The sequence below is a fragment of the Coffea eugenioides genome, chromosome 8 (assembly GCF_003713205.1).
Source record: "Coffea eugenioides isolate CCC68of chromosome 8, Ceug_1.0, whole genome shotgun sequence".
Lineage (NCBI taxonomy): Eukaryota > Viridiplantae > Streptophyta > Magnoliopsida > Gentianales > Rubiaceae > Coffea > Coffea eugenioides.
The window spans coordinates 32,054,567-32,081,919 of record NC_040042.1 but is presented as its reverse complement, the minus strand read 5'-3'; the positions used below and the strand labels follow the sequence as shown (position 1 = coordinate 32,081,919).

General features: G+C 34.8%; 1 protein-coding gene across 1 annotated transcript; it reads left to right on the top strand.

Moving 5' to 3' along the window:
- Window positions 1-11,981: 11,981 nt before the first annotated feature.
- LOC113779822 (patatin-like protein 1) lies at window positions 11,982-17,352 on the top strand. The gene is made up of 7 exons (XM_027325559.1): window positions 11,982-12,181; window positions 12,511-12,692; window positions 12,849-13,035; window positions 14,691-14,852; window positions 15,899-16,201; window positions 16,598-16,773; window positions 17,015-17,352. Exons 1-7 carry the CDS (start codon window positions 12,041-12,043, stop codon window positions 17,076-17,078), a joined length of 1,215 nt encoding a protein of 404 aa, XP_027181360.1. The 5' UTR covers window positions 11,982-12,040; the 3' UTR covers window positions 17,079-17,352.
- Window positions 17,353-27,353: the final 10,001 nt, after the last annotated feature.

Below are 27,353 nucleotides of genomic sequence, written 5' to 3'. Positions count from 1 at the left end.
TTTTCTCAACAGACAAGCTCAAGAAGGAACAGCTGGTGACCTGGTGCATTTAGGGTTTTCCTCATATTTGTGATACTTCTGCCAATATCGGGTTCCAAGGAGAAAATATCCAAAGTCTTGAATATGATAGTCATCGGCTAAATTTGTATTATTCTTTACAAATATTCTTTGGCAAAATGTATCTTTATAAACCTCTTGGTTATTCTCAAATTATTTGTGTATGAATGCTTATGATTGTATACATTCTTTTGCATGCTCATTTTTGTTTAACATAGGAAATTATCTTGCATATACGTTGATTTTATATGACTAATTTTCATGCATCATTCTTTCACCATTAAATTCAAATGAATGATAAACCCTGAGGTTTGTGCAAAGATAGGGGATTCAATCATCAGTTACAGGGAATAATATACAATAAAGCTACCACCTGGATTGGGTGACGTGATAAATCTGCATTTTATCAGTCTCAGAAATTGAAAGGTTTAAGGCAGATGCCGCCGAGCCGAAATAAAAGCATCACAAGACTCATGTTTACACGACTCTTAAGGCAAACTGGATCAAATAATGGTGGCAAATCCATTATCATTTATTCTTTTCTTGCAGGAACACTGCGTTCACAAACAAAAGCGATCATTCTCTTTTTCAAATCTAAAGCAATGTTGTTTGCAAAGTTGGATTATAAGGACCAACGTCAGCCATCGCTTCAACTACAGAGATCCAATCTCTCTTTAGGTACAAAAATTTGAACTACTCTCAGGTAAAAATTCAATTCATCGTCTCAAACTTCCCCAGTGAAGTCCCGTTTTAAATCTCCTGTTCGGGTCAGTCCCGTTTTAAATTCCTGTTCGGGTCAGTCCCGTTTTAAATTTCCTGTTCGGGTCAGTCCCGTTTTTAAACTCCTGTTCGGGTCAGTCCCGTTTTAAATTTCCTGTTCGGGTCAGTCCCGTTTTAAACTCCTGTTCGGGTCAGTCCCGTTTTAAATTTCCTGTCCCGTTTAACGGGGTCAGTCCCGTTTTAAATTTTCTGTTCGGGTCAGTCCCGTTTTAAATCCTGTTCGGGTCAGTCCCGTTTTCCTGTTCGGTCAGTCCCGTTTAAATTCCCTGTTCGGGTCAGTCCCGTTTTAAATTCCCTGTTCGGGCCAGTCCCGTTTTAACTGTTCAGTCCCGTTTAAATTGTTCCAGTCCCGTTTTTAAATTGTTCGGGAGTCCCGTTTTAAATTTCCTGTTCGGGTCAGTCCCGTTTTAAATTCCTGTTCGGGCCAGTCCCGTTTTAAAAAGTCCCGTTTTAAAATTCCTGTTCGGGCCAGTCCCGTTTTAAATTCCTGTTCGGGTCAGTCCCGTTTTAAATTTTGTTCGGGCCAGTCCCGTTTTAAATTCCTTGTTCGGGCCAGTCCCGTTTTAAATTCCTTGTTCGGGTCAGTCCCGTTTTAAATTCCTCGTTCGGGTCAGTCCCGTTTTTAAAAAATTCTTGTCCGTTCGAATTATTTTGCAGCCGAATACCACAGGTAAGTATTTGGTGTCTACTTCTTTGTCTCAAGTTTTTTCAAAACTTAAACAAAGAGGGGCAAACTGTAGACACCAAATTTTTAAATAATTTGTATATTACATTTAATTCATGATTTTGTTTTAGATTGTCTGCATTTTAGTTGTTACCTTTTTATTTGTCTTTTATTTGCTAATTATTTGTCATATTAATTTTGTTCACGTTTTAGTTTTAGTTTTAGTTTTAAGTTTTAACGTAAAACTTGTGAAAAACAAAATGATGAAAAATGAAAGAAAAGATCGAAAATGGTAATTTTTGTTATTTTTAGTTTGTTTATTTTGATGTGTTTGTAATTAAAATTGTTGTTTTTAGTTAGTTTTACTTTTATCTTTGTTAAATTATTAAGTTGAGAAAAAGAAAAAAAAGAAAATGATGAAAATTGATGAAAAATGGAAAATTGTGTTTTTGTTGATTCTAGTTTATTTAGTTTCTACCCAATGTTAATTAAATTACTTTTTTTTGTTGTTTTTGTTGTTTGTTATCTATTTTTATTATCAGTTTTATATTAATTTCAAAAAGGAAAAGGAAAAAGAAAAATCAAAAAATCAAAAAAATCAAAAAAATGACAATTCCATTTTTCTGCCGAATCCATTTCCACTTCACATTCCAGCACTTTCCAGCCTTGACCAGAACACTTCGGAAGCTCAGGAGGACATACACACATTTCCATTTCTGCCGAAGGGCATTTTTTTACTCAACCTCCACTACCGCGAAGGACTTGAGGATTCCAGCCTGACCACGGTTTTTCTCCATTTTTTCCTCTCCATACTACCACACCTCAAACCGACAACAACATTCTCCTTGGCCTTGTTATCATCGACAAGGAGGGAGAGAGAGCTGTACTCTGCAAGCCGAGAGGAAAGAAAAGAAAGGAAGCCGCGCGAACTGCAACTCACTCTGCTTAGCTAGTGTCGACAATCCGAGAGAGAGAGAGAGAGAGAGAGAGAGAGAGGCCGAGTTGCACTCTGCAGCCGAGAGGAAGATTTCTGGTTCTGTCCGCGAGCTGCAACCATTTCTGGTTCCCAACTCCATCGCAACTGCAACATCCAACCAGAACCATTACCCCAGTTCGCGTGTGAACAAGAGAGGGAGAGCTGGTGAGCTGCGGTTCTGCAACAACCAAACCAGCGTACGAAGCCGAGAGAAAATTTTCAGCTTCCTTGCCACGCGAGTGAGTCATCAGTGAGGTAATTTCTGAACTAAAGCTAACTGACCAATGGTGGATTAAGCTATCTAGGGCCCTGCATGTGAAGCTTAGGCAATGAATGAGGAATTTAGGAAAAGAAAAATCTGACGTGCGCTGAAATTGGATTTCCGAGAATTGATTAAGACATGCTTGATGAAATCTGTTTTCTTGAGATAATCCGGAATTGTATTCATGATTAGCTATCTAAATCTGGGATGATTAATGCGGTTAGGGCCTCGCATATGGGTTTCAAACATCCGGACAAGTGATTTAGAAGAAGAAATTCTGTTCTTATGAATTGTTGCAGCCGAGAGCTTGTCCTGCATTTTTGCAGCTTCATGTGATTCAATTTCGTTGTTTTGAGTTTGTAACCATGAATAACTAGTTAATACCATGATAATTGAGCTTTGCATGATGATTTTAAACCATCGGATGATGAAATCAAAACATTAGAAATTCTGTCTTGGCTAGAAATTTTGCCGTGAGCTTGCTTGGAGTAGTGCAGCTTAAATTGGTTTTGATTTTTGTAATTTGGGCTTATAATCATAAATATGCAGCTAATAATGAGTACTTAGTCCCTGCATGTAGCCAATCAGTTTGATAAAACAGAGGAATAAAAATTCAAAAGTGCAATCTGCCTTAAGGCAAGATCATCCGGACTAAACAGAAAAATTTCTGGAAATTTTGATGGTTATGGATATTATTTGAACTTGATTTTGGATCCAATCTGATAGATAGTTTGTTATTTGGTCTTGCATGTGATCTTTATGGCTGGGAATTCGGTTGTATGGCTGGAAAATTTTGTTGAATGTTGCTGGATTGTTAAACCAATCTTCCAGCTTAGCCGATGGAGTTGTTTTGGGTATTTTAGTATGAAATTTGCTGGAAAGTGCTTGATCCTCGCTTGGTTGTGTGTTTAGCTAACTAAATACTGGATGATTAAGCCCTGCATGAGATTAATTGGCTGTGTGTAAACCAGAAATTTGAGTGAAACAAAAATCTGTTGCACGCATGTTTATTCCAGAAATTTGCATGATATCTTCTTGGGTTTTTTGTTTGTTTGGATTATGATGGTGGGTTTAGTTATGGGCTTGGTCTAAAGTTGTGACGTTGAGTTTAATTACATCTAATCAAGATTGTGATAAGTATCTGAGTTTATAAGAAAATTGCAGAAACGTTTCTCACATCATTTTTGCTGTATTAGTTTTATGCTCTATTCGGCAACAGCTTACAAGTCGGTTTCATCACTTTGTTTGTACATTTAAATCTTGGGTTTGATTTAGTTGATAATTGATAGTTAAAATCTGGGTTTGGTGAACTCGTTTGCATGATGAAATCTCGGCTGAAATGGTGTAAAAATTGCAAAGAGATTGCAGCAGCCTTTTGTTTTTTTTTCCCTTTACATGTTTGCATGATTTTCCAGAGTTTGGCATGAAATATTTCTAAATTTTCTACCTGATTGGATGGTGGTGAATATGAAGTTTGGGTCTAGATTAAAGTTGTGTGTTTGGGTTTGAAATCCGAGCTTGAACAATAAGCTGTGCGTTTGGTTTTGTCTTGGAAGCAAAAGAGAGCATGTTGCATTTTTAGTTGCAGTAGTTTAAGTCTCACGTAGCTTGCATGAATTTGCATGGAAAAATTGTTTCAAAATTGCCTCTTAACCCCCTCAAGTTTCCCCTTATGCCAGTATGACCCAAAAAAATTGGGAAAACCAATCAAATTGACCTCTCAAATTCCTTTAGTTTTTGCAATCAAGTCACTACTTGTTTTAAATTTTACATGGGCTGTTCACCTTCCTTTAAATGCCTTGAATTGATCCAATTTCATGTTTACTTTTATCTTTTGTAATTATTTCTTGATTAAAGTGATGCTTTGTCTCTTGCTTTTGCTGCATTACCTGCTTCCTTTGAGTGTAGTGGAGAAGGATACTTGACTCACAGTAGCGAATTGGTCAAACTTGATTTTAATAGGGATCTAATGGTTCAATTTCATAGTTATTAGTGGTTCTTTAATTTTTGTTTTTGAAGAATTTGTGTTGTTTGATTTACTATTAAATTGGTGCATTAATCCTTTGTTTAGTGGTTGTAGCTCCAATTTAGAACCTTCTCCAACTTATTAGCACCACAAAAGGGGACGGTATACTTTCTTTTATCTTTTTTGTGTATCTCCCTATGTGATCCAACTTGTTAAATGAAAATTGCATGCCTACTTGGTTTTCTTAAATGTTTATTAGTGCCTTTCATTTATTTACTTTTATTTCATTTTTAAATCTTTCTTTTATTTTCATTTATGGGGTATATGTACACCTTTTGGCTTGTAATAGATAGGGCATAGCAAGTAATTTGGTCCATTTTCCCTTTCCCCTTTGTTTTAGCTAGCAAATGTAATAGTTAGGGCTTTAATCGTCTTATTTGTCTGGCATGCTTAGTTGCTATGTGTTTAATTTGCTTTATTAAGCTATTGCATCTAGTCGAGCATGCTAAGTGTTATGTGTTACGTGTTATAAGTGATTTTGCATGTCTACTTGATTTCCATATTTATAAATGGATGTGATGGATGAATGTACGTTTCCGCTAGTCCAATGCTAGTCGGAATTCGTAGAATGGGCTAGTCCAACGCTAGACCCTTAGGGTTTTCCCCTCGTTAGTACATGTTCGCATGCTCCACTACATTTCATGCATTTTTTTAGTTTTTATGGCATTTGGCATGTCCCTCTAACCTTTTCCCTTTCATTTTAGGCCTTTGCATTTCATGCTAAGTTATAGGGTCCATTTGCCTGAGAAACCCCCTTGGGTAAGGGAAACGAGCGAGTGTGGCTTCAAAATAGCCTTAGCACGCTAGTTTTTCCTTCTAATCAAAGGGAAAATTAAAATCACAAAAACTAGAGGTCATTCCTGTACCTGACCTGATGCATTCCTCTAAGTTCATGCATTTTCATATCATTTTTTCACTTTTTTTTCCTCACTAATTATATATTTTAAATCCACATGTCATATTTACACACTCATTCACTTTCTTTACTTTTCACTTCACACATTGCACCTATTTTACTTATATATTTACTATTTTCATTCACTTGCACACGAGCATTTATATTTTTATTCATTTGCACACAAATAATTTCAAATTGCACACATGCACCTTTTTCCTACACTTTGCACACTTACACTCTCATTTGAGTCCTCATTTGCATCGTTCATGATTTTCTATGAGGTCTTTTCTTATTGACCTTCACAATTCATGTGAATGGGATCAAAAGCCTCATCAGAGACATTTCTAGACTTAAGATTGCATTTCTCATCCATTAGTCATATCCAATTTGCAATACATACTTTGGGTAGAAAATATAGGAAAATAAGGGTTAAATCACGCAACTAGCCTTGGTTAGGTCGAAGGGGTGCCTTGGATTTTTATCCTTGCCTTCCCCTTCGTCAAATGTGACTCCCGAACCTTTTTCTTTGTTTTACGTGGACTAGGAGTCGTTTAAAAAGGGTTTTCTTACTTTTTTTCTTTAAAAATTTCATTTTTTGGGTGACTTGGTACACCCTAACTCTATACCAAGTGGCGACTCCATTTTTCATATAAAAACCCTTTTTGGACTATTTTTCTTGGGTCAAATCGTCGCATTTTTAAAAGTCCCATTTAGACCCATTTTTGTTTCTATCAACAAAATTCATTTTTCCCAAATCAATAAATTCACAAAAAACAGTTATTTTATTTTTTTTCCAAAAAGTGGGGCGCGACAGCTGCCGTGCTGACTCAGCACGGCAGCTATAGAATGAGAAATAGAGTGTGTCAGAGATACATTTGTGAGATTTTTTTTTTTTTTTTACATACATTCTAAGCAATTAGCCAGCAACACAGGAGAATTCATTTGCTTTTAATATCTTTTGATTTTTTTAATGAGTGACCATGTGAATTATCGATTATTCGTCTCATCATTATAGATCTAGGATGTCCGAGACGATCATGCCAAACCATAACATTATTGGGAAGAGTAGATTTCTGGTCTACTAGGTGATAAATTTTAACTGCACTAATTTGTACATAATATAAGTCAGAAGAAAAAAAAGGTAATTTTTCTAGTACGCATTTCTGTCCAAAAGTAATTCTTGTGATTAACAAAAATTCTTCATTTGTTTCAGTCATTGTCTCGATATGATATTCATTTTCACGAATATCTTTAAAACTTGATAAATTTCTCTAAGACTTGAGAGAGAATAGTACATTATTTACGATAATTTTAGTCTCTTCAAGGAAAAATAGAGTGGCTCTTCTGGATCCTTCAATCAATTTTGCACTACCATTGATAGTATTAACATTTGTCTCTCTCATTTCTAAATAAGAAAAATATATTTTTTTATTTTTAATATAGTGTGTGCAGTAGCACTATTAATGAGACAAATATCATCATTACCATTATTTAATCCCAAATATTCGGCATCTTATTCTTTTTCAGGAAGAAAATTTCAAACAAAAATAAATATTAATAAAGATACGGAAATAAATATTGAATAGAAAGAAAATTACATGAAAAATATAAAATATCATAAAATATCTAAACAATCATAGGGTATTTGTTGATATCTTCAGGATCCTCAAAGAAATCAGCTACATCAAGGTGTGTCATATCAGTATCATCACTATCATAATCATTTTTTTTATCAATGAAATTTGTCTCAACACCTTTGTCTTTCTTTTTCAATGATGCTTAATTGAGGTCAACAAAGTGATCAGCCGTACGACAGGTACGGGACCAATGACCTTCCATATCACACCAGTAGCATTTTTCCTCATAAACTTTCTTTTCTCCATTTTTCTGATCGTAGTTATTATCCCTCTTTTGGGGAATATTTTGTTGTTTGCCACGGTTATAATTTTTACGGGACACAAATCTACTATGATTACGTCCATGGCCACGGCAATATCCATGGTCTCCTCCACGGCCACCTCTATGGCCACGTCCACGATCTCGACCAGAATTTTGAAATTGAGTCATATTCACTTTAAGGAATGGACTTGTACCAGTTGGTCGGGACTCATGATTTTTCAACAATAATTCATTATTTTGTTCAACCAAGAGAAGACATGCAATAAGTTCAGAATATTTTTTAAATCCTTTCTCTCGATATTCCTGTTGCAGGAGTATGTTAGAGACATGAAAAATAGAAAATATTTTCTCTAATATATCTTCATAAATGACTTTTTCACCACATAATGATAATTGAGAAGTAATTTTGAATATGGCTAAATTATATTCGTTGACAGATTTAAAATCTTGTAACCGTAAGTGAAGCCAATCATATCGGACTTTTGGAAGAACGACCAATTTCAAGTGGTCGAATCTTTCTTTCAAATCTCTCTAAAGGACAAAAGGATCTTTGACAATAAGATACTCTATTTTTAATCTTTCATCTAAATGATGACGAAGGAAAATCATAACCTTTGCACAGTTTTGGTTTGAAGATTCATTCTTTTCAACAATAGTATTACCAAGACCCATTGTTTCAAGATGAATTTCAACATCCAATACCCATGATAAATAATTTTTTTCAAAAATATCAGGAGGTACGAACTCTTGTTTTGTAAGGTACGCCATAAGAAATTAAAATAAATTTGTGAGTTAGAAATTTACCTCAATAAGTAGACAGAAATTGCTCTAAGAAACACGGGCAGAATTTCGGCAGAATCTTGTGTTTCACTTTTACTCAAGGTAGAGACTCCGTTTTCACCTTATGCTCAAAAGTAGAGATTCGTGCTGATAACGTGTTATAAAACTAATAAAATGAACTACTATAATAGGAATTGAAATATTAAAGAAAGAAGTAGAGAAATGGAGAATGATTTTCTTATTATTCCAACTAATACAAAAGTAATTCCAGGAGGTGCCAAAATACCTCTATATATAGGTACTACAAAATTAAAGGTACATCAATTCTACCAAACACTAATTACTACAAGAATATGAATAGTCTATGAAACGGTTCATCCAATACATGAATGAATTTGTGGATTGAAACCGTTCAGTGTAGCAATGAATTATGAATTAATCCTCTTGGAAATACAAATAGACATCCATGCTTTTATTGTTTCATAACAACACTGGCTTAATTGTTTTAGCCCCCCATTTTCACGTATTGAAGACATTAGCATTTCAAGAACCAATTTTTTTTTTTTAATCGACCCTTTGAATAACAAACATTTATCAAGATTTGTCAAAAAAATTCAAATTTTATTCTGCTTACATCATAAATATAATATCAATCACCTTTTATCTCACATACATCAAATCACAAAAAGTGTTATAGTATTTTTTTTAGATAATTTTTTTCCAAATAATCTCCTATTTAAACGGACTCATTTTTACATTGGCAAACTATGTGTTTGAAAACTCCAAATATCCTTTTGTAAATTAAATCAACTAAATTTATCTCCCGTAAAGTTTGTCCAAATTACATTTATCTCCCTCTGAAGTTTGTCAAGATGACAAAATGAAACTTATAGTTTGTCCAAATCAAGCCAATACTATAAGTAGTGAAACATTTATCAAATAAAATTTTTTTACTAGTAAACTAATTTAATTGCAACAAATTTTAAATGAAATTCTCATCAAACTTAGTAGTTACTAATTCTTTCTTTTGACCACTATTTCGGCTCTTTGTAGGTTGCAGTTAGTGTAATTAATACCCTAGTTAAATGATGTAATAATAGTTTGGGTCATTGATGCAGTTCTTTGAGCCACCATTGCTCGTGTCAATATGCTAATAATCAAATTTCATTTCTTAAATAAAATGAATTGCCACCTTTAAATCCACTTCTAAGCATTGAATTTTAATGTTTTGTATGAAGAGACCTATCTGGAATCAAAATTCAATATCCAAGAAGACATTTATCTAGAAATAAGAATAAAAATTTAATTATTATATTATGCATGGAAGTTTGCAAATTCGAATAAAAATATGTCGCGTTTTACCTTGCTTTCATAACTACGTCAACTATACCGTGTTTGTAACACAATCTGTATTTTTTCTAATACATAAAAATTTTATTGCATTGGGACCTCCAACTTGATCCGAGTATTAAGGGTCTTCGAGATATAGATCTTTATCTATACAAGTTGAGGTTTCTAAAGTTTAACGCAATCTTGAATCATGGAACCCAACTGGAATTTGAACCTTAAGGGTCAACTTTAAGAACCAAAGTTCGAGGAAAAACAGCTTTGAATTCTGCACAAGTAGTTTATTGTTCACAGCAAAGTCTCCCATCATAATCAGTATTATTGATCCTGCAATTAAATGGAGGGAACACATTCATATGTTGTCAAAAACCAGCCCGCAAATTGTGGAAATCTAATCACCATTCTGAGCATTGATGGAGGTGGTATCAGAGGTCTCATCCCTGCTACCATTCTTGCATTTCTTGAGACCCAACTTCAGGTACATATATGCCTGTAAGCTGTGCAGAAAATCGTAATTCGATAATTATTTAGCTTTTGTTATATGCATGCATTTCAGTCAGTGCATTTCATTTCTTGAATCTGTTTTTTTATTTGTTCTTTGAGACTAATGTGTAGTTAGTCCCTGTGGAGAACATAGGAATATGCATATTCGAATTTCCAGTACAATTAGTCCAAATTGATTGGGAAAATATTGCATGTTGATTATTTATTCGCTAATGTTTCTTGATTTAATCAATCATTTAATCATTACCCTTTGTAATGAATGTTATATAGGTTTGCAAAATTGCTGTCAGAAGAAAAGAGATTGCGACAATCAAAAATGAACAAGGAGATGAAGTAGAACTGGGGCAGCATAAATCAACAAGGCTAAAACAGCACAGCATATCTTTTGCCAACAAATGTGATCATTTACCAACATTTTTTTTTTATTGTTTTTTGAAAAGGAAGAAAGAAGAAAAAGAAACTTCTGATCGAGCAACAAGTCAGCAGAAGATGCATCACATGTTTCATATATATTTTATATGATTCGTGTCCAGTTACCATAATTATTAGCCCAACACGAAATCTGACTACTGTTTATCGACCAGATTGGTCAAAAGAACTCCAATGGCGATGCCAGACAATTTGGAATTAAAAACTCGAATTTATCTTTCAAAGAATATTTTTCATTACATGTTTCTCTCAAGTTAACAATTTGGGTTGTAGCTATAGGGTTAGTTAAGGATTCCTTCACATGTGTTTTCCCCAATTTTCCAAAAACTTGAGATAGTTCACTATGATAGACAATTCATTGTCAGAAGAAAATATCCATATAGATAATGTTCTAAGAGATTATTGAAGCATTATTTCATATATAGAAGGACAAATTTACAAGATTTAATGATTTAATGTCTCTTGCAAGTTTTTTAGGATAATGTCCGGTGGTGAATTGAGCCACACATGCTTGAAAATATGCAATTATCCTCCTCTAGTTTATTATAATTATTTTATAGGCTTAAGGTTGTTATGTGAACCAATTTTTCCAACCACCGACCAACCGTCCCCCTCCACTTCATGTTACAAGGCTTCCTAAATTTTTTAAAATGCCCTTCTCTATCCCCAGCAACTAAAGTTGTATACTAATTACTTTAGTACAAACACCTATTCCAATCACATTTTTATCTTTTTAGTTATTTTTTATTTCACATATATCGTATCAGAAAAGATGTTACTTCAATATTTCAAAATATTTCAAAAAAGTTGTCTATTTCAGGCACAGGGTTCCTACATCTTTAGTCCAGTGCTCAGTATTATGAGCGTTTAAACTGACATATTATTCAACTAGCATCATTAATTGCAACAACGTCTTGACTATTACATCTTATCTGTACTGTGTTGATGAATGCCCACTGAGTTTGTTGTCCTAGTATTGCTATTGGTTATCGTCTATTTCTAGTGGAAATTGGCATGCCGTGACCTTGTTCATGACAAGCAGCCAAATTTTCTTCAAAAAATGGTGGTTTCACCGTCTATCAAAATTTCATCCAATTAAATACTATAGTGGTGAGGTCTACATCCCAAACTAATAAAATTTTCCTTTTTAAAAAGTGAAGTCAGACAGAATAAACCAGTTCACATGTGTGACATAAAATATGATGTTTAGACCGTCCTTCAAGAACCAAAAAAATAGTGATTAGTTGGATAAAATTGACCTTTTTATCTCTGTTAAAGGCAACCGGGAAAAATAAAAGCAAAAGAGGGATTTCTCCTTTATATAAGTACTTTGTTATTCAGATCAAGATGGTCCAACATTTGATTATATCACAAGTTGCATATTTTGGTTAGCTAATTATCAGTATTGCCTAGTCCACATGGAGGGAGCAAACTCTTCTCCTGTTCAAAACCTGCCCCCAACCAATGGAAATCTAATAACTATTCTTAGCATTGATGGAGGTGGTATCAGAGGCATCATTCCTGCTGCTATTCTTGATTTCCTTGAATCCCAACTTCAGGTATGATCATATAGTTCAACTTTAGCAGCATTTAATTTCTACCATTAGGGGCTTAAGTTCAAGAAAATGGAAGGGGGAAAACCATATTTTGCAGTAGATTTACAACTGCTATATACTGTTGCGGTAAATTTTAGTTTTCAAAATTGCTGGTCAAGATAAAATCCTATACAAGTACTCATATAAGTTGTAAAAGTCAGTCCTGTGATTGACAAAATGTAGGCAATTTTGACAAGTAAGGCTTATCTGGGGTGAGATAAACTAAAAGAATGGCTAAATGATTAGCAGTTACTACTAGTGCTGTTTTTACTCATGGCGATGCAAATTCTCAGGAGCTGGATGGTGAAGATGCAAGAATTGCTGATTATTTTGATGTTATTGCGGGAACCAGTACTGGAGGTCTCATAACAGCTATGTTAACTGCACCAAATGAAAAGAATCGTCCTCTTTATGCTGCAAAAGAAATCAAGCCATTTTATTTGGAGAATGGCCCCAAAATATTCCCACAAAAGAGGTAGTTAGTGACTAGTGATCAGAGTCTTCATGATATATACGTTACATTATTTGTAGAAGATGTTAAGTTCTTGACAGTTTATTTCGTAGTAGACATTAAATTGTTGACAAATTTGTAGTATATATAATGATGAAATTGATGATCCTTTGTTTGCAGTGGCATACTGGGGTTGATCAAACCCGTGCTGAATTTTATCCCAGGTCCCTTGTATGATGGGAAATACATTCACAAAATTCTCAAGGAAAAGTTAGGGCAAACTCGGTTACGCCAAACGTTGACCAATGTTGTTATTCCAACATTTGATGTCAAGTATTTACAGCCAACCATATTTTCCACATATGAGGTCTCTCTCTCTCTCTCTCTCTCTCTCTCTCTCTCTCACACACACACACACACACACACATTTTAATTACTTACTAGTTGGTGTGAGTTTCATAATTGTGGAAATTGCAACAAAAGATCATGCTAGGATTGACTATGATGTTAATCTTAGAAATAATGTGAATTATTTTAGATGGGATTACCAGTTTGATCTTCACGATAACTTATTTCCGCTCTTTGTTTTAAAAAAAATTTTCTAACCGAACATGATTTGCAAAAGTAAATTTAAATTGGAGATGAATAGTGCTTGAAAGGTCAAACTAGACAATATCTTTTTCTTCTTCCTATTTTTTCTTACATCTCATATTGGTTTTTGAGAAGCCAAAACGCTGGTTTAGACCATCTTCTTGATTCGAACTTGTTTTGAGTTAAAATTTGTTTACCTCAAAAATTCAATTTCCTAGATAGTCCCTCACAATTTCCAAAATTCCGTCACGACTATATATGTTCGGTTTCTCATATTTCTCGCTTGTCTTAATTAAAGCTCCAATGTCCACAAGATGCGTTATTTCACAAATGTAGAAGCTGAAGGCTTGCAGCTGAAATACTGTGGATCAAATTGGCATGAGTACCAAAATGTGAGGACTACGTTGATTTTAGAACAGAAGAATTTTTTAACCCAGACTGATCTAATAATATTAGGCTTATCAATCGGGTCTAATGAACCGGGCCAGTATAAGTTCAAATTCTGGTCATTTAATTTGTAACATTTTCGAGTTTTGGGCTACGAGATTCGGGTTAATAAATGTAAAACTCATACTCAACTCATATAATATTCGGGTTGTGAGTCTTATTTGGGTTTAGTCCAAACTCGCTTATTACTCCTTAATTTTCTTAATATAATTACTATAACTATTATATTGTAAAACTAATTTAACATTTACAAGACTATAATATAAAAACTAAACATGAATAAATAATAGTTCTTAAAAATTATATAAACCAAAAATTTTTCAACAATATTTATATTTAATTCATTCAAAATGCATGAAAAATAGTAATAAAACATGCGATCATAAGCCAATACATCTTAAAAGTTGAAACTTTTTTTTATATGATTTGTGTTTCTAGACCAAAAAGAAATCAACCAATATTATGTCAACACAAAAATTTACTCAACCAATAAGAAAAGTTAGAGATTTAGTTATGCATTACTAATATTGGCTCTCAAGAAAACTCATGGAAGAATCTTTAGATGCATTTTTATATTTTGTAATTTATATATATTTAGTATTTAGTAATAATATATTTGGATATATAATTATACATAATATCAAAATATAAATATTATATATATATATATATATAAGTAATTAAAGGGTCGGGCCTATATCGGGTTTGAGCCTAATGATGCCTAAGCTCGACTCATATTTAATTCGGATCTAATTTTTAGGCTCATGCTCAGACCGGCTTACTAAAATGTCGGGCTCATCGGGTTTTTTGTCGGGCCAACGAGCCGAGCTCGGGGTGGCCCAGCCCCATTGACAGTCCTAAATAATATAAGTAACATGCATGTTTACAATTTGCACAAAAGGCTGAAAACATACCCAAATTGCCTTTTCATACTTTTGTGTTCTTATCTTGTACTGAAATTTCTCAAATGTCCAATTAATACAGGTGAAAGCTTCCCCATTGCTGGATGCTCTGTTATCTGACATATGCATTAGCACGTCTGCAGCTCCAACCTATTTTCCTGCTCATTACTTCACAAATCAGGATGACAAAGGAAATGTTTGGGAGTTCAACCTCACTGATGGTGGTGTAGCTGCAAATAATCCGGTATATTGCTGTGACTATCAAATATATAGTACAAAGAAGAAATTTTACTTATTGTGATAGAAACATGTTACCCCTTCCAAAGTAGAACTATGATAATTATTTTCTTGCTATAAAGAAATGAAGATGGCTCTGACTATGAAAAGAAGGATGACATTTTTTTTTTAAATTAAGCACTTATCACGCTAGTTTCTATGGTTGACTGAAAATGACAAATTTGTCCATTTAATATTGGGTATGATTTGTCCATTTAATATTGGGTATGATATGTAGGGACGAAAGAATATGGTTAGGTATGAAAAGTTCAAGAGCTTCCTATAGCACACCAAAGGTATTAGGAGGATAGGACCGGACGAAAGAAACAGTTGGTAGGAGGTGTGCACTTGAGTGCAAGGAATATAATGCACCAATAAACAAAATTATATTCAAAAGGGATAACTAAAAAGTTAATCATGCAACTTTTCTTTTCTTTTTCTAACTAAAGGAAGATTTTAGTTTAATCCCGAAAGTATGATATCAATTATCACTTTGCTTTTGATACTTTAATTTGTGATATTTTACATCTCAAACTTTAATTTGAAATTTTTGCCACCCTTAATTATTCAACTTGTTCAACTTTAATTAGTCCTTTTTTTTTAAATGAATGTTACAAAACCAATGTTCATTTCCTTAGTTTTGTGTAATTAGTCAATGGATGGACCGGCAAAGTATTCCAGATTTAAGTTCAAGTCATAGAGTAGAACCAACATAAAATTTAAGGGTGTAAATTGTAAAATGTAAAATAGCCCCATCGATGGTCGTTGACTCGTTGATGGTATCCAAATTGGCACACTCCTCAAAACTAAAAAAGAGAAGGAAAAAGGATAATTTGCCTTTTTCGAGGCCTTCTCTTGCACCGGAAAATTTGCTTTCCATTTGTCCTTTTTTTTTTTGGAGAGTTTTGCTTTTTCCCGATTGTTAACAGAGTATCATTTTATAAATCTCTGAGTTTATGATCAAAACTGACTTGATGCAACTTCTTCATTTTCATTTTTCTGTTAAATGGACAGACCATACTGGCCATGAGCCAGGTAACCAAACAAATGGTTAAAAATGATCCAGATTTCTCCCAAATGAAGCCAATGGATTATGCTAGCTTTCTAGTGATCTCAATTGGCACAGGATCAGCAAAGAAAGAAAAGAAATTCAGTGCTGAAATGGTGAACAAATGGAACCCTTTGGGTTGGGTGCTTAACGGGACTGTGCCACCATTAGTAGAGATGTTTGCCCAAGCAAGTGGAGATATGGTGGATTATCAAATATCTGTGATTTTCCAAGCTCTTCATTCTGAAGCCAACTATCTTCGTATTCAAGTAATCAAACTTTTCCTTTCAGTCAAAATCATTTTATCCTAGTTTCAATTTGATTTCCTTTTTCACTCACGAAAATCATAACAAGAAATTATTCTTAAAGTTGCAAAAAAAAAAAATTATACAGTCATATCTTATCCGTAATTTTGTGTTTAAAAGAAGGAAAACGTTAATTGCACTCCCTTTTTGTGTACTTCCACCATTATTTTTTTCATATGGTTTTCATTTATTAGACTATATGATAATGCAAATAGTGGGAGTGCAATTAATAAAGCGTATATTTGGAAGTGTTTGTGCTAAAAACTTTTTGAAAAAGTAGAAATCGCACTTTTGGCTGAGAAAAATTTTGACCAGGAGATTAGCACTAAGGATTCAATAACCTTTAAAAATTGCTTGCAGGATGACACATTAACGGGACAAAGCGCCTCAGTTGATGTGGCGACAAAAGAAAACATGGAAAAGCTTGGGGAAATTGGTTCAAATTTGCTAAAAAACCCAGTTTCAAGAGTGAATTTGCTCACAGGAGCAGTTGAGCAAGTGGAGAATGGTGGTACTAACGAGGAGGCTTTGAAAAGGTAGATAATAATACTTTAAACAAACGTTTCATTTGTTTAGAGAATCGGATTTTGATTTTCTTTGGTTAATTAGATACAAAGGGAAATTAGCTTAAACCATCTTGTTAATAAGTAAAAATTAGTACTTAATAATAGATGGCTAGGACGTCAAAGTGGAAAAATGATATTGTTTGGAAATACTAAGTCAAAAACTTTCATCTTCTTCATTTATTTGTTTAACGTTTCTTCACATTTTTTATAGGTTCGCAAAATTGCTCTCGGATGAAAGGAGACTCCGAAGGTCAAAATCTCAAACCACAAATTAATACAGGGGCAAACTCGTAATTGTTAATTTTCTTTTTCTTACCTTCCTTCCTTGCACTCTTTTCGCCCCACCTGTTCTGATATCGAAGAGAACTTTAAAAACCTTCCTTAGCCACCGAACCAACTTCAATGGTCTTGTAACCACCAATTTGTTACTTCTTTCTTGTACTTAATTATCTGAGCATAAGCTGTGCATTTTATCCAGCATATGGTGGACGTTGTTATTTCTTGAAACTTTATACAAAATAGATTTGGTCGACCTTACATTCCTAATGATATTGACTTCAATGTTCAACGTAATATTACATTATACCATTTAAAAATTTGGTGAAAGGAATTCCTAGGTGATGCACCTTTATTGTTGTTAGTTATTTACGTTATGAAAAAACTGAGGAGCTCTAAACCTACAACTACAAGCTCCTAGTAGTTTGTTTACGCAAAGATGGAGAGTTCATGCCTAGATAGGTTTAATTTCTTCTTTGTTGGATGAAATGAACCCGGTGGTTGTGTTTATTCTTTGAGCCAGTATTTAGCCCTTTAAGGCGGCCACCTAAAGTGGCAATTTGGTGGGAGGCAAGGGTTGAACCCCTGACCTCTCACCCCACCAAGAGAGGTGGTGGCCACTGAGCTAGAGCTCTGTGGTTAACTGGTTATTAGTTGAGGTTATCTAAAGGTGTTAAATCATCAATGAAAGTGGTGTTTAATACTAGTTCAAAGAAATATTAAATTTAGGGAGTTTACTCACTAAATTTGAAAATCACTTTTGCAATTTTTTATCATATAATTTCACAGAAACTAATGAGCATATAACTAATTTCATGGTTATGAAATTAGGTACAGATTAGTTATAGATATAGTTGATTCACTATAAAAAAAAAAATAAAGTTTTACATACATTAAGAAATTATGTCATGCTTAGCCAAAGTGACAAAACGCAATAATCAGGTCCTTTATCTTGCAAAGTTGGAGAGAAAACCGATCTTAGGAATCTCATGATAGTTTCTTTGATTAATCTACGTTTCTTAGTGTAATGTTATTTTCTTGTTATTAGTATTAGTAATAAAAGACTCTGAATAACGTTAGTACGTAGTTGATCATCTTTTCCTGTAGGATTGACATTCAAATATTCCCTATACTTGTATAGGATCTGTGCACTTGCAATAGCAGAAGTTTGAGTATAAATTAAAATTTCATGTCAATGTCCTTACGATTCTTTGTTTTATAACATATCAGCATTAACTGTTCCTGACTAATTCGCTTAACAAAACTACATCATTTCATCATTATTTCACTTTTACAACCAAACGACTGCATCCAAGTAGTCCTGACACTAATATTATCTATTAATACCACATATAAAGCCTCTGTGGCTTTGCGTTAACGTTATAAACTTCTATTTATGATCCCAATTGTAAGGGTAACATTATTCTAACCAGGTCAAAAGAAATCCCTAGTGCTGATTACAGTTAGTTCATATCTAATTTAAGGAAAAAATCTTTACCTCAAGCCTAATTTGGAAATAGGAGTCACTATTTCATGTCTTACAAGTATTTATCTCGTGCTAATACTTTACAAGTTTCTTTTTTATATCAGTATTAGTTGTGAATTTATGCAAGTATGTATACTTTAAAAAAAAATAATATTCTTACATATTCATGAATATTTAAGTGTTCAGGCACCATATTAATTTTTTATTCAATTATTAAATATCAAAGACGCAAAAATTTATTTTCTCCATGAATGAATATTAAGTTCCTAGCAACTTTTATGAAGCAAAAATTAAAATAACACCAAATAAGTTTAACACCTACAAATAAAAAAAATTAAGTGAATTTATAAATAAAAATAAAGTTTGTTAAAATAGAGAGGAAAACCGTCATAAAATATAATTCAGATTTATTAAAAAGGATTAAGTTGTTAAAGGACAGCGAAACTATGAGAAGAATTGATTGGAGAAGAGTTGGATACAAATGTGGGTAAAAACCAAGTATTCAAATAACCCATCAATTCTTTTTAATTAGACATGCCACCTAAGAGAGAGAAAATGATTAATTAAATTAGTTGCATGCACATACACACACATATATGTACGTATGTATGCATGCATGTATGTCAGCAAATAGTTCCCTAAGATTAATTGAGTAGCTAGTGATTGTTACATGTTCAGATTTTTGTGCAGATTAAAAAGATTGACTCTAATGAGAAATTTATAATTTAATGCAATAATATATGAAGTATAAAAAGGAGATAAATACCGCTAAAAGTTTATATATATATATATATATATATATAACTCAAAAAGCAACATATTATATATGTACATACCTTCTTCTTCTTTTTTTGAACACCCCAAAATAGTTAGCTAGCTAGCTAGCAATAAAGTTCATTATATTTGAGTTATCAAACTAACCATGTTTTTTTTTCTATAATTACTGACAAGGTCTAAGTAGCTATTACCGAAGTAAACAAACAACTGTGCAGAAAAAATCCAGATTTCTCCCGAATCAAGCCAATGGATTATGTGTTGAGCCGCAAGGTTTGACCTTGTGTGGCAAAATTCTTCGTCCCACATCAGATGCTGCGTAAGGAAGTTTTCTTCCTTTCATCCCACATCCCAGCAGACAGCAGGAAGGCTTCATTGGAGAGCCTATAAATAGAAGGGATTTATGAAGGAATTAATTGCACCACTCAAGAGAGTTATATGGGCTATTAGCTTCTTGAGTCATTTAGCCCATTCAGTTAAATATTTTAGGCTCTCTTGTTTTGAGTTTATGAATATTTTCTAAACTCTTTTGTAAGTGCCTATTGGCCTAGGAACCACTTTCCTACGGTCTTTTGTATTTCTTCTTCATAGTAGAAATATTGCTCCTCCCTCGCCCGTGGACGTAGGTCAATTTGACCGAACCACGTAAATCTTCTGTGTCTCTTATTTGCTTTGTTATCCGTCTTTATATGGTCGGTTTTACCGCCTAATTATTATATGGCTGGTATCTACCGCCTATCTATTATATGGTCGGTTATACCGCCTACTTTGTGCTAACTTGAGTTTGTCTATTTCCTGGCCCGGTCCTAACAAACTGGTATCAGAGCTGGTTGTTATATTTTGCAAGACAGGTTCATCTGGTGGGGCCCGTTCATCTGGTGGGGTCCGTCCATCCTGTGGGGCCCACTCATCCTGTGGGGTCCGTTCATCCGTGGGGTCCGCTCACCTTGTGGGGTCCGTTCATCCCGTGGGGCCCGCTTATCTCGTGGGGTCCGCTCACCCTGTGGGGCCCGCTCACGAGACTTGCATATTTGTTTGGCCAGTTTTTTGAGACAAATTTCACGTTACAGATTTTGTGGCAACAATGACGATAACAAAGACGGTTGTCGAGAAATTCGACAGGAATGTCAACTTCGGAATGTGGCAGCTCAAGATGGAGGCCATTCTTGTTCAAGACGGAGTTGATCTAGCGATTCACGGAATCGAGAACAAACCAGAAGATGTAAAGGATGCGGATTTCGCCGATATGGATAAGAAGGTCAGATCCAGCATAATCTTAAATCTCTCCGATGAGGTATTGCGTGAGGTAGCAACGGAGACTTCGGCCAAGGCTATGTGGGATAAATTGAAAGCCTTGTATATGAAGAAGACAGTCGAGAATCGGCTATATTTGAAGCAGAGTTTGTACATGCTTCGGATGTCTGAAGGTACATCTATACTCTCCCATCTTGATAAATTTGATTCCATTATTATGGATTTGGGGAATATAGATTCGAAAATTGATGATGAAGATCAAGCCCTATTGCTTTTGTGTTCCCTTCCCCAATCTTTTAAGCATTTCCGCGATACTATGATTTATGGAAAGGAAACAATTTCGTATCGGGAAATTAAATCTGCATTAAAATCTAAAGAGCAGATAGATAGGGACATTACTGGGGAAACTAGTGGGAGTCAAGCCGATGGCTTGTTTGTTCGGGGTAGATCTGAAAAGAGAAACACAGAAAATAGAAGTAGATCCAAGTCCAGACATAAAAATGTGGTGTGCAATTATTGTAAAAAGAAGGGCCATGTTATCTCTGATTGCTTTAAATTGAAAAATAAAGAAAAGCAAAAAGGGAAATTTGTTGAGAAAAATACTGAATCCGCTGAAGCTAGTATAGCAGCTGATGAGAATGATGGAACCATTTTCTGTGCAACGGAAAATATTTTTAGATCTAACAATGAGTGGATTTTAGATTCGGGTTGTTCATATCATATGTGTCCCAATAGGGACTGGTTTTCAACATATGAATCAACTGAAGGTGGAGTTGTCTTAATGGGCAACAACGCTGTTTGTAAAGTTGTTGGCAAAGGCACAATCCGGATTAAAATGTACGATGGTATTGTGAGGACGCTCACAGATGTTAGACATGTTCCAGATTTGAAGAAAAATCTCATCTCTTTAGGCACTCTTGAGTCTATTGGGTGCAGGTATTCAGGTGGAGATGGAGTTCTCAAAATCAGTCGAGGAGCTCTTGTTGTTATGAAGGCACACAGATCTGGTACTCTATATATTTTGCAGGGATCTACTGTTACAGGTGCTGCTGCTGTTTCTACATCAACTTTGTCTGATTCTGATTTTACCAAATTATGGCACATGAGATTGGGGCACATGAGCGAGAAAGGCTTATCTATTTTATGCAAACGAGGTCTTCTTGGTAGTCAAAGTATTGGAAAGATGGGACTCTGTGAACATTGCATTTTTGGAAAGCAGAAGAGAGTTAGCTTCCAGTTGCCGGCAGTTCACAGGACCAAAGGAACTTTAGACTACATTCATTCAGACCTCTGGGGGCCTTCTCGTGCTTCTTCTAAAGGTGGTGCCAGGTACATGTTGACTTTCATTGATGATTATTCAAGGAAAGTTTGGGTCTATTTTCTTAAGCATAAAAATGATGTTTTCCTAACTTTCAAGCAATGGAAAGTTTTGATTGAGAAACAAACAGGAAAGCATATTAAGCGGTTGAGAACAGATAATGGCATGGAATTTTGTGGAGGTGAATTTAATGAATTCTGCAAGAATGAAGGAATTGTTCGGCATCACACCGTCAGGATGACGCCTCAACAAAATGGTGTGGCTGAACGTATGAACAGAACGCTTTTGGAGAGAGCAAGATGTATGATCTCCAATGCAGGGTTGACAAACGACTTTTGGGCAGAGGCGATCAATATGGCCTGTTATATTGTCAACCGTTCTCCTTCTGCATCTCTTGATTTCAAAACTCCTGAGGAAGTTTGGTCAGGTACTCCTGCTGATTACTCCAATTTAAAAGTTTTTGGGTGTCCAGCATACATGCACGTAAATGATGGAAAATTGGAGCCTAGGGCTAAAAAGTGCATTTTTCTTGGGTATGCTTCTGGGGTGAAAGGATACAGATTATGGTGTCCTGATCCCAAATTCCCAAAATTTGTAATCAGTAGAGATGTTACTTTTGATGAATTGTCTATGTTATCTTCCAAGAAGGAGTCTTCTAGTCCTTGTACTACTGATAGTACACAGAAGCAGGTGGAGCTTGATATTGGCAGTTCTGGTTCTTCTCAGACCAAATCTTCTATTCAAATGCCAGTAGATACACCTGAATCTACTGTTGAAGATAGTTCTGAAGAAGAAGAGTATTCCATAGCCAGAGATAGAGCAAGGAGAGACATTCGACCACCACAAAGATATGCAAATTTAGTTGCATATGCTTTGTCTGTTGCAGAAGAAACTGATGCAGTTGGTGAGCCTTCCACCTATTCAGAAGCAGTTTCTTGTGATAATTCTGCAAAGTGGTTGATTGCGATGAATGAAGAAATTGAATCTCTTCATCGTAATGAAACTTGGGTTCTTGTAAAGCCGCCGTCAGCTAAGAAAATTGTTGGATGCAAATGGGTTTTCAAGAAGAAGGAAGTATTCCAGGGGTTGAAGATGCAAGGTATAAAGCACGATTAGTTGCAAAGGGCTATAGTCAGGTACAAGGTGTTGATTTTAATGATGTGTTTTCACCTGTTGTTAAACATAGCTCTATTCGTGTTTTACTTGCTTTAGTTGCCATGTATGATTTGGAGTTAGAGCAGCTTGATGTTAAGACAGCTTTCTTACATGGCGAACTTGAAGAACAAATTTATATGAAACAACCCCAGGGTTTTGAAATTGAAGGTAAGGAAGACCATGTTTGCTTATTGAAGAAATCCTTATATGGATTGAAGCAGTCTCCAAGACAATGGTATAAAAGGTTTGATTCCTTTATGTTGGGTCATGGTTATTTGAGGAGCATGTATGATAGTTGTGTTTACTTCCGGAAGTTAAATGATGGTTCTTTCATTTATTTGCTGCTTTATGTTGATGACATGCTCATTGCTGCCAAGAATTTGTCAGAAATTCACACTTTGAAACTGCAGTTAAATAGTGAATTTGAAATGAAAGATTTGGGAGCAGCTAAGAAAATTCTTGGCATGGATATCAAAAGAGATCGAGGAGTAGGGAAGTTATTTTTGACCCAGAAAAATTACCTTGAGAAAGTTTTGGAGCGTTTTGGCATGAAAGATGCTAAACCAGTATCTACTCCTCTTGCTAGCCATTTTCGGCTATCTGCTGCTCAATCACCAAAATCAGATGAAGAGGAAGATTATATGGCACGGGTTCCTTATTCCAGTGCAGTCGGCAGTATTATGTATGCAATGGTTTGTACTCGTCCAGATATTGCACAAGCAGTCAGTGTTGTTAGCAGATATATGTCTTGCCCTGGTAAAACACATTGGCAAGCTGTGAAGTGGATTCTCAGATACTTGCGAGGTACTTCAAATGCATGTTTGGAGTTTGGAATAAATAATAACACTTTGGTTGGTTTTGTAGACTCAGACTACGCTGGGGATCTTGACAGGAGAAGATCACTTTCAGGTTATGTATTTTGCATTGGAGATTGTGCTGTTAGTTGGAAAGCTACTCTACAACCTGTCGTAGCTTTGTCTACTACTGAAGCAGAATATATGGCTGTGACCGAGGCAATCAAAGAAGCCTTGTGGTTGAAGAGTTTATTTAGCGAACTAAGTCTATATCAAGGTGTTACTGATATTCACTGTGATAGTCAAAGTGCCATACACTTGACTAAAGATCAGATGTATCATGAGAGGACGAAACATATTGATGTGAAGTATCACTTCATTCGGGATATCATTGCTGAGGGAAAAGTCCTTATTCAGAAAATCAATACTAAGGACAATCCAGCCGATATGTTTACAAAACCTCTTCCAGTTTACAAGTTCAAACAGTGCTTGGACTTGGTTGGTGTTCGTTGTTTGTGATTTAAGCCTATTGGGGCTTATGTGGAGAAGGTGGAGTAGTTTTTTTTTGGTGGGACTCAAAATTATGCCAAGGTGGAGATTTGTTGAGCCGCAAGGTTTGACCTTGTGTGGCAAAATTCTTCGTCCCACATCAGATGCTGCGTAAGGAAGTTTTCTTCCTTTCATCCCACATCGCAGCAGACAGCAGGAAGGCTTCATTGGAGAGCCTATAAATAGAAGGGATTTATGAAGGAATTAATTGCACCACTCAAGAGAGTTATATGGGCTATTAGCTTCTTGAGTCATTTAGCCCATTCAGTTAAATATTTTAGGCTCTCTTGTTTTGAGTTTAGGAATATTTTCTAAACTCTTTTGTAAGTGCCTATTGGCCTAGGAACCACTTTCCTACGGTCTTTTGTATTTCTTCTTCATAGTAGAAATATTGCTCCTCCCTCGCCCGTGGACGTAGGTCAATTTGACCGAACCACGTAAATCTTCTGTGTCTCTTATTTGCTTTGTTATCCGTCTTTATATGGTCGGTTTTACCGCCTAATTATTATATGGCTGGTATCTACCGCCTATCTATTATATGGTCGGTTATACCGCCTACTTTGTGCTAACTTGAGTTTGTCTATTTCCTGGCCCGGTCCTAACATTATGGACGCTATCTATTGACCTCACTGGGGAACAGGCTTACCAAAGAATGAACATAGATGCAGCGCTGACATTGTGAACCTGGGCATTGGATGTTTTAACGGATAAATTTCTAAAAAAATATAAAAAGTACCATGCGAGTCAGATCAAATATCCACAAATTATAGAAAATTAAATGCAAATACCATACGCTCAACTTCCTAATTCATATGTGATCCGATCCGAATATGATTTGACCGATCGAAAATTCACAAAACTGGATCGGATTCACATCGATCGGATTCACATCGAATTACATGGTAGAATTAGTCCAAAATATACGTCTTTTGTGCATGTTGTTGCCTGCAGGATGGTCAATTAACCGGGACTCGCTCCTCAGTTGATGAAACAACAAAAGATGACCTGGAAAAATTAGTGAAAATTGGCGAAAGCTTATTGAACAAGACGTTTCAAGAGTGAATCAGATGACAGGATTATCTGAGCCCATCGACAATGGTGGCACTAACGCAGATGCCCTAAAACGGTACCATTCACTTGACAATAATCTTTGTCCAAGTATCCAGTTTTTGGCCCGAATTTCGAGTGCAATTAGTCCAAATTTGGTTGGGAAAAATTGCTTGATTATTTATTCCCTAATATTTATTGATTTAATTAATTATTATTAGTATGATTTTTTTTTTTTTTTTTGGTAATGAATGTTATATAGGGTTGCAAAATTGCTGTCCAAAGAAAAGAGATTGCGACAATCGAAATCACAACAAAGGAACAAGGAGTTGAATTAGAACAGTTTTATCTTTTGCCAACAAACCTAGTCACTTACTATGATGCATTCCACCTTTCTGGCAAGGATCCGTTTGGATCGGTCATTTTTTCAAAAACAAGTTTTTCAAATACAATGTTATAGTAATACACAATAACTCAAAAAACATCTCATCCATACAATATATCAAATATTTCAAAAAAATTTTATAGTAAAATTTTTTTATATAAACTGTTACAGTAAAATTTTTCAAAAACCCTCCCAGAAACAGTTAATCCAAATGGGTAATATTTCCTATTTGCCAATAAGTAGTTAATAATTGCTGGCAGCAGCAAGAATAACCTGTCTGAGTAACTTAAAAGGGAAGCTAGAAGGTGAATAAGGGAATCCAGATTGAAATCAAGACTTTTAACGGTTATTATTCCTGAGTTATTATTCCTTGTCTGCCTCATTTCTCCCATTCATCAATAAAATTCCTCTGGCTTTCGAATTTGATTCTTCATCATTGTACAGATTCCTAAGCTAGAGAAGGCGACCTCCACTGACTTCTGCATCGCACCAACCATTTTTTATTTAGAGGGAGAAAGAGGAAAAACAATCTTCTGAGGCACAACCCAGCATAACGTGAAAAACGTTTTGATACTTTATAGGACTGTGAGTAGTGGGAAGAATTAATTATTAGCCCAACACATTATTTGTCTACTGTTAATCGACCATAAAAGCCAAGGAATTCCCCAAGTTGAAGCCAGACAACTACGAAGCTAAAGACTCGGGTGCATTTCTCATAGAATATTAATTTTTTTTATTGCATGCAACTAGTTTTATTTCAAATTAATAATTATTGTTTGTAGCTACTTGTGTAGTTAAGAAAAACACCATAGCACTTTTTGTAATTTGATATATCTGAAATAAAAAAAAAAAGTGGTTGAAAAACGTATTTTTGATGCAATCAAAAAGTTTTTACAAATAAAACTCTATCCAAATACTTATCTCCAATTTTATAAAAATAAGTTATAGTTTTCTATGATATACAATTTGATTGTCAAAAGAAAATCTCCATATAGATGTGTTCTAAGAGATTATTGCAGCAGAATTTCATACGAGTGAAGGACAAAAATAGAAGTTTTAATGATTTAATCTGTCATACATGTGTGTTGGGGTTATATCCATTGGGCAAAAAATTGTGATTTTTTGGAAATTTTTTTTTATGTTTTTCAATATTTCTTTTGTATAATTTTCAGTTAACTTTTTGCCTCACATATATTAGATCCTAAAAAAGTGCTAGAGTAATTTTTCTCCAAAAACTTCCCAAAAAATACATCCCACACCAATAATAATTTCCTGTTCAAAAAGTGAAATCGGACAGAATGAAACATGTGTGTAACATAAAGTAACCATCCTTCACTAACTTCATAATATCCTAGTTGTCTAAGTTGAAAAATCTACAAGGAAATATAAAAAAGAAAAAGAAGAAAGAAAAAGGGGGAATCGTCCTCTATATAAGTACCGCTCGTTATGCGGTTCAACGTGGTCCAATATATTTGTGCAGATTTGAGAACAAATCATCAATATTAGCTAAGT